Below are 8,453 nucleotides of genomic sequence, written 5' to 3' on the forward strand. Positions count from 1 at the left end.
GCGCTCTCAGCACTGCCCGTTTGTTGGGATATTTTAAGTGACGTTCTATTGATTCATAGATTCTTGTTTTCATCAATGGCTTCTGTGAGCATGTACCTTCAATTCTCATTGGTGACTTTTTTTCCCCACCATGGCTCTGAAATAGGCAACCAGCTTGCTTGCTGATTGACCGAGCCAGTGGCTGCTTTTTTAAAGTCCATATTCTAGGACTCTTAAGTTCCTGAAGGTGACAAGCTTCATACTAAGGGTTCAGTTCCTGGTAAATACTTTTACTTTGAGTGGTAACTACATCTCTTATTCCTTGGGATAGCAATACTACAGCCCACACGATGTTTCTATCTTTAGGCTATGCATGCCTAAGTATTTAAGAGCATAAGGTCTGCAAGCTATTACACATGGTTCAGCTAAAGGAGAAATATAGGGGAGAGAGAAAGCAGGCATGGCAAAATGTTAACACTTATTATTGAGTATAGACAGAAACTTTGCAATAGTCACTATGCCACTCTAAATTATTCTAATAATTTTCAGAATAATATGTTCCAGATTCTGCCTAATACAGATCTCAATCTCTAATGCCCCTGTTGGTTACTGCATCATACAACTCTGCGTGCTACTTTGAATTCCTTCTTTATTTCAGGTATCAGAGGATAGCTCTCTTTTTCAGTGGCTGTTTGTCCAGTGTTTATTCTCCATGTCTCAGGGGATGGGTTTTCTACACCAACTCAGGGTTGTTTTCCTTTGGTATAACTAAAGGTCCATCCATGCTATATTTTGTCTAGAATTAATTCCTTCACCTTTCCTGAGGGAATTATATTTTGAAAACAAATTCTGGCATCAGTTTGTTTTCACTTTTTCAAAATTATTCAAACTTTTTTCACTTGCTTTATGTACTGAATGTTGCTAGCAAAGTCCTATGTCAGTCTGATATTAGAGGCTTTGTAGATCACCTTTTTTTTCCTTTTTGTCTTTTCATTTACTTCCTAGAATCTTACAGCATAGCTGATTTATCCTTGAAATTCTTACAGTTCATTAGGTTGTGCCAAGAAGAATATTTCTCTTAAATATTGTTATCTGGCACTTACTGGGTCCTTGGCTCTGAAGCACAAGTTTGTTTTCCTCTTCTGTTCCTTTTGGAAATATTTTCCCTATTGCACATAGAAAAATATGGGGTGCACGTGCATGTGTGTGTGTGTTTCAAATAGAATATTTCTACAAACTTTAAAGCCTCATGTATTTACACATTCCACTAACAACTTTAGGGAGCTTGCAGCAAGTACAGTGAAATAATAAAGTGGGCTGTACTATAGTATAAGGCTTTGTCAAAATTCATGAGATTAGGATCAAGATCCGCGCAAACTGATTTCTATGAGGTAGAGTCCAGTTTTATATCCACACTTCCAATTACTCATTATTTTGGCACCAGCCAATCCCCCTTTTCCATACTCTCCAAGGCTTGATAATTTGCTGTCATGTCTCCATAGAACTCACAGATCATACTCAGTAGTCATCTGGTTTCTTGGGGAAGTAACAAGCTATATCTCAAGATCAGGAAAAACCTGGAAGGAACAGGAACAACTTGAGATCAGGATCAGGAAGGCACATAGGCAAGGTCTGGAAGGGTCCTTGAAGTGGAGAGCATAATCCTACCTTCAGTAGAACCAACCTAGCTAGCTGTCATAGCAAAAGGGCTCATGAGCAAAATAATTCTAAAATTATTCTCAGCTAGTGACTAGCAGGTGTAGCTTTTCTGCTGGGCAGCTGCCTTCTCTGCCAGGTGGGCTCCCCAAATTGTTTTCTTTGCTGGTCCGCTCCCTCCTTTCCTGGACAGATTCCTCTGCTGTAAGCCTCTCTGCCATTACATTTCCTGCTGTCAACACCACTCCCATCATCCTCTCCACTGCTAAATGGCCCACTTCAAAACCAATAAATTATCTTGCTCAGCTCTCTGCCATCAAGGCCTCTCCATTGTTGGCTCTGCACTATTGGCCCCTCCACCACTAACTGGCTCAGTTTACATCTAGTGTAGCAACTTGCTGATACACTGTTAGTTGTTCTTTGCCTCTGTTACCTGTTCTTTGCCCTCAGCTCTCTCTGCTATCAGGTTCACTACTGTTGGCCTCTCTGCCATTAATGGGTGTAGCAGCTGCAGGACCGCTTGAGTCCACAAGTTTCTGCTTCTCTGCCAGGTCTCTCAGATGTGTGTGTGTGTGTGTGTGTGTGTGTGTGTGTGTGTGTGTTTAACTAGGCCTGGGCATAACCTCCATGTCCCAAAGGACACATTTTTCATCCTGATTCTTGTCCAATAGGAAGGCTTGAAAACCTCTGCTTTTCAGGCCTGTATATACACAAGCAAGCCTTGAATATCTAACTTACAAACAACTCCTGCTTGCCTTGTAAACGTTTTCTAATCACCAATGAAAGAGAGAGGAATAAACCCAGTGTTTTCACTATTTGTCAGATTCGGAACAGTACTAGGAATGAGAAAAATTCTAGGCTGAAGCACTGTAATAGGAGACTTAGCAGACAGAGTGAGCCCTTTCAAGAGCCTGATACATGAGATTGGACTCTTGGCAGGACTTCAAGACAGCAATATACATTGCAAGCAGCACAGGCAGCCACTTTGCATGGAGCAGTGCTGCTTTGGCCTATGCTCAAAATCCAATGGTAAGAGAGTTAGTTGTTATGCAATGTGTATGTTGCCCTTCCGTAGCAAGGCTTCAACCCATAAATTTCCATTCCAGCTATCTTTCTAATTCACCATAACTTTAAAAGTGGATTCTGTTCTAAGGATGCTTGCTTGGTTGTGCCTTGAAGTGGTGTGTTAGACAGGGTTCTCTAGAGCGATAAAACCAGATTGCTAATAATTTTATATATATAGATAGGTAACACAAGAAATAAACAGTTAAATTATAAAGCAATTCGATAGATAGATAGATAGATAGATAGATAGATAGATAGATAGATAGATAACACAAGAAATAAAGTTAAATTATAAAGCAGTACAAATGGCTCAGTACAATTTAAATGTGTTAGACAGTTGTGAGACACTGACAGTCCTTCAATTCTTGAGGACCGCCAGGTAGTCCTTTGTAGAGCAATTCAGGCTATCCTAGCACAGGCAGCAAACAGCAAGGCAGGTCACCAACAGTCAGTCCCCAGCTCAAGAGATGTAAATTCCAATGGTGTGGCTTGCTAAGCAGGTCTTGAAGGAACCTCAAATTACAGCAACACAGTCGACAGGTTAGGTGTCCCACAGGTAGTGTCGCTTGCAAATTGAGGCACAGAACAAGCAAGCTAGTCGCACACTGGTCCGATGATCAAAGAGCAAGAAACAAGAAAGGCGAGGCTCACTACGCCATTTATCTCTCTGCCCTTCAGTTAATCCCATGTGTTTATCAGCCAGGATAGCACAATAAACTAACTACTTCAAGTGGGCAGAACCAATGTGAAGCCTTGACAAAAATCTGAAAGACAAAGATAGGAAGAGATCTTGTTAGTAGCTTGGAGGCTACCTTTGCCAGTGCTCCTCAGTTACAAAGGGGTAGTGGCACTCACTGAACAGATGAGAGTTCTACCAATCCTCCTTTATCAAAGTCAATTAACTCTTTTACAAAAGAAACAAATGCTCTGGGGTGGAAAGCCTACTGAGAGATATTTAAATTGCTGTTCTAAAAATTAAGGCAAAGGTAGCAACACCTCAGGGCTAACGGGATATTTCCCAAGCTGTTTCTCGAAATAACTTTAAAGCAAAAGTTTACATAAAGAATCTTGTTGCACCACACAAGAATTTAATCAGAACCCTAGGAAAATCAGTCTGTTATCAGGATCAGAATGGTAACTATATATAACTTTTAAATTTGGTTCTCAGCTTCATGGTTGGTAAATAAATCAGTCTAATTCAATGAATAATTTCGTTTGGCTATTTTTAAAAATAATTGTTTTTCACTTATGCTAGATATATTTGTTTCTTTGTGGGGGAGTAGGGAGAAAGTAAAAAAGGGAGTTACCTGATAATTTATACTATAATAATAAATAATAAATTACTTTATATATATGAAAGGAACATTGGTGGTATAATGGTTATGCATTTGGACTGATAACTGCAAAGTCAGCTGTTTGAAACCACCAGCCACTCCTCAGGAGAACAACAGGCTTTCTACTCCTTTAAAAAGTTAGTCTCGGACACTCACAGGTGCAGTTTTACGCTGTCTTACAGGGTTGCTATGAGTTGACATCAACTTGATCACAGTGAGTTTGGGTTTATTTCTTTTGGGAGGGAGGTTTTTATTTCCTTATAAATCATTTTATTGGGGGCTCTTACAGCTCTTGAAACAGTCCATATACCAATTGGATCAAGCACATTTTTCATGTATATTGATAATATCACTAATTATTTTTGTATTGTTATTATAATCACTGTTCATATTTTTTAAGACTATGAATATGTGTTTGAGCCTATTTGTGTTTGTGAAAAATAGGGAGATTGATTTTTATTGTACATGTTATGAACCTGTTTTTAATTGTGACTACCTTTCAGTTGGTCAGTTTTCAGTAAATAGAGGCATATCTCTTTGACACCTGGAAAGTATTCTATTGAATGGTATATTTATTTCCTTAAACCGTGGGAACAAAGTTTCACAAGTTATATGCCTTAAAATAACCGAAATTTATTATCTCACAGTTCTGGAAAGCAGAAATCTGAAGTTAGAGTGTCAGCTGTAATTTAACATTCTGAGGATACCGAAGGAAAATTTTTTCCATTCTCATAGCTTCTGATGAGGGCCTGAAGTCGTAGGTGTTCCTCAGCATGTTGCTGTATCACCCAATCTCAGTGTCTGTTTTCCTTCTGTGTTTTCACTTTTAAGGAGATTATAATATTGGATTAGAACCCTATCTCACCATTTACCATCTCCACCTACTGATTCCAATATGATCTCAAGTTAATATCTTGACTGAATTTCAAAACCTGATCAAATGCAGTTTCAAGGGTACAAACCCAAATTCAGTTTCAGGGGTTAAGACCATATATTTTTAGAGAGATACAATTCAGGTCATAACATGATGGTAATACAGTGATACAATGTAATGATTAAAATATTTACAGATCCTAAAAAGTGAACAGTTAACAATATAAAAACACAATTGGAAAAAGGCAAGAACTATGAATTGAAAATCTACAAAAGAATTTTTACAAAACTATTCAATGTCACTATAATCATGAAATTCAGATTCAGTGAGATACCATTGTATCCTCATCCAACTTAAAATACCAGCCTATTTATTCCTAGCACGTCATCTTGTTTTTGTTGTTTTATAATTCTTATTATTCCTTAATATTTTCTTCTATATTTGATGACTTGGTCATTGCCAGTATCCTCCTACTAGCATATAAGCCTTAAGAGAATACAATCCCTTTCAGACTTATTTCCTGCTCTCCCATGGTCGTGATTTTTGCGTCGTGTGTGGTGCACACCATCCAAACATTAAGTTGGTTTATTGCATCATTTTTATTACTAGAACTTAGATGATTCCCAGAGCAGCACCACTGAGATTATGTTTCATGGAGATTTTAGGGAAACAATGTTTTTATATTGTTGGGTTTTTAAATTTTGTGTTTTTATTATTTTGCTTTCAAGTAAAAGCCTTCTGCATTTCTCCATGATAATTTACCTCAAATACTCTGGTGGCTTGAACTGGGAGTTTGAATTAGTAATGATACATGGAAGGAAACTATATGAAATGCTCTTCTCTCTGAAGACAAGCTTTGTTACTAGATAAAGCCTGCCACCTCCCTCTATTGGCAGAGCTTCCCTTTGAATGTCTAAGTTCACCTACTAATAATTTGGGGACCCTTACCAATCCAGGCCTATTTTCTAACGTGCTTCTTAACACACACACCCCAATCCTTTCATAATAGTTTCAGAGCATACTTATTAGCTAAATTTGTACATTTTATTTTCATTTTTCTTTATTCCAGTGTAACAATATTTATATATTCTATTTTAGGATGGAAGAGCTTGCTTGAAACCACAGTTTCTGAAGGAGAAACTCAAGAAGTGATCATGAAAAAACTCCTAGATGGTGGTCCTTTTAAATTCAAGTTGGGGAAAACCTATGTATATGAGGGCAAGTTAGAAAAACAGCAAGGCAAAAATAAACCTTACAGGAAAGTCATAGTTACCTTCAAGAAAACCTATGTGAAGGAAAGAATTTATAAAGGTATTGAATTTGGGGAAAATGGTCTGAAGTCACCAATTATTAAAACACCCAAAGTCATATCCAGAGAAAAGAAACCATATTCACAGCAATACTCAACTCTACTTAAACAACTTGGAATCAACACATGGCGTAAATGTTATAAATGTAATGTCTGTGGGAAAGTCTTCCTCCACAGTTCTTCCCTGAGTAAGCATCAAAGAATTCATACCGGCGAGAAGCTCTATAAGTGTAAGGAATGTAGGAAAGCTTTCAGCCAAAGCTCATCCCTAACTCAACACCTGAGAGTTCACACTGGAGAAAAACCTTATATCTGTAATGAATGTGGGAAAGCCTTCAGTTTTACTACATCTCTTATTGGACATCAAAGAATGCATACTGGAGAAAGACCGTATAAATGCAAAGACTGCGGAAAAACCTTTAAAGGTAGTTCATCTCTTAATAATCACCAACGAATTCATACTGGAGAAAAGCCCTATAAGTGTAATGAATGTGGGCGAGCCTTTAGTCAGTGTTCATCTCTTATTCAACATCATAGAATCCATACTGGAGAGAAGCCTTATGAATGTAATCAGTGTGGAAAAGCCTTTACTTCAATATCACGGCTAAGTAGACATCATAGAATCCATACCGGAGAAAAGCCCTTTAGCTGCAACGAGTGTAGGAAAGTCTTTAGTTATCACTCAGCACTTATTATACATCAGAGAACTCACACTGGTGAGAAACCTTATTCATGTAAAGAATGTGGGAAAGCATTTAGCCAAAGCTCAGCTCTTATACAGCATCAGAGAATTCATACTGGAGAAAAGCCCTACAAATGTAATGAATGTGGAAAAGCCTTTTCCTGGATTTCACGGCTAAATATACATCATAGAATTCATACTGGAGAAAAACCATACCATTGTAAAGAATGTGGGAAAGCGTTCAGTTCCCACTCAGCAGTTAATACTCATCGGAAAATTCATAGTGGAGAAAAACCTTATAAATGTAATGACTGTGAAAAAGCCTTCAACCAAAGCTCAGCTCTAATTCAGCACCAGAGAATCCATACTGGAGAGAAACCATTTAATTGTAAAGTATGTGGGAAAGCTTTCAGACAAAGTTCATCCCTTCTGACACATAAGAGGATTCATACTGGAGAAAAGCCTTATAAATGTAAACAATGTGGGAAAGCTTTTAGTCAGAGTTCATCCCTTACTAATCACCAGAGGACTCATATTGGAGAGAAATTGTAAAACGAATGCATATGGAATAGCTTCCAACTGAAGTTCATTCTGTGCTGAATATTAGCAATTCATCTTAGGTATAAGTGATGAATCATTAATTTTGGAATAAATTTCAGGATTTAGATTTCATCAAACATCAGAGACTTTTTAACTCATATTACTGTGGCAATATAAGTAAAAACTAAAAAATAGTTTCTTATATCTAATAAATTTATTACTCTAATATGGAGAATTAGTCAAATGAAGGGTGGAAATATTATTTTCTTTTCTTTATGATAATGTATGATAATAGCCACCAGGTTACACAAACATCACTCAAAAGCATGCTGGTTTATTTTTAAAATGTACCCATAAAATTGACAGGTAAATATAGGAATCTATTTTTTTATTGAATTTTAAGTTTTATGCAAGCCAGTTGTACTTACCAGACTGTTCTCAAGAAAAAAATGTATGCAAGTGACCTTCTACCTCACTGTTAGTATAATTTGTTTTATTTGCTCTTTTCCATAGTATAAAAGAAAATTAAATATCTGCCTCTTGTTAAAACGTTTGGGTGTTTTTTTTTCTGTTTTCTAAGTCTTTACTTTGAAATTAGTTCCATAAATATGTACAGTCTTTTGAATTTTGTCTTGACTCTTTGCTATAAACTTTGAATCAGATTCAAATTTACTTTAAATCACAAAATGCATGGTGTTTCTTTATTATGCATAAAATGATTTTTTAAAACTCAGTAAAGAATATTCAGAAACTACTGAATTTGTAATTTATTGATTAAAACTCACTGCTTTCAAATCTATTCTGATTCACAAAGATCCTACAAAAAGTTTCCAAGACATTGTACATCCTATGGAAACACACAGTCTCTTCCTCCTCCCAAGAAGTAGCCTTTACAAAACACTGGGGGCGTGCAATGGAGCGGCAGGGAAGCAGAGCAGGGAGGTCCCAAGGGAAGACAAACGATGGATGCTGGGGCCAGGACGTGGCACCCCATTAGCCTCGTCTAGAAAATGC

The 8,453-nt window shown here is 37.2% G+C and overlaps 1 protein-coding gene across 1 annotated transcript in view; it reads left to right on the forward strand.

Moving 5' to 3' along the window:
* Window positions 1–8,453, forward strand: part of LOC101651407 (zinc finger protein 850) — a 61,762-nt gene that overhangs the window by 7,735 nt on the left and 45,574 nt on the right. Inside the window, exon 5 of the mRNA XM_045284677.1 lies at window positions 6,007–7,447. Coding sequence (XP_045140612.1) covers window positions 6,007–7,447 — 1,441 coding nt within the window. The remainder of the gene's footprint in view (window positions 1–6,006; window positions 7,448–8,453) is intronic.

This window comes from Echinops telfairi, unplaced genomic scaffold, assembly GCF_000313985.2.
Source record: "Echinops telfairi isolate 266 unplaced genomic scaffold, ASM31398v2 ScPeMD7_7469;HRSCAF=8507_0, whole genome shotgun sequence".
Taxonomy (NCBI): Eukaryota; Metazoa; Chordata; class Mammalia; order Afrosoricida; family Tenrecidae; genus Echinops; species Echinops telfairi.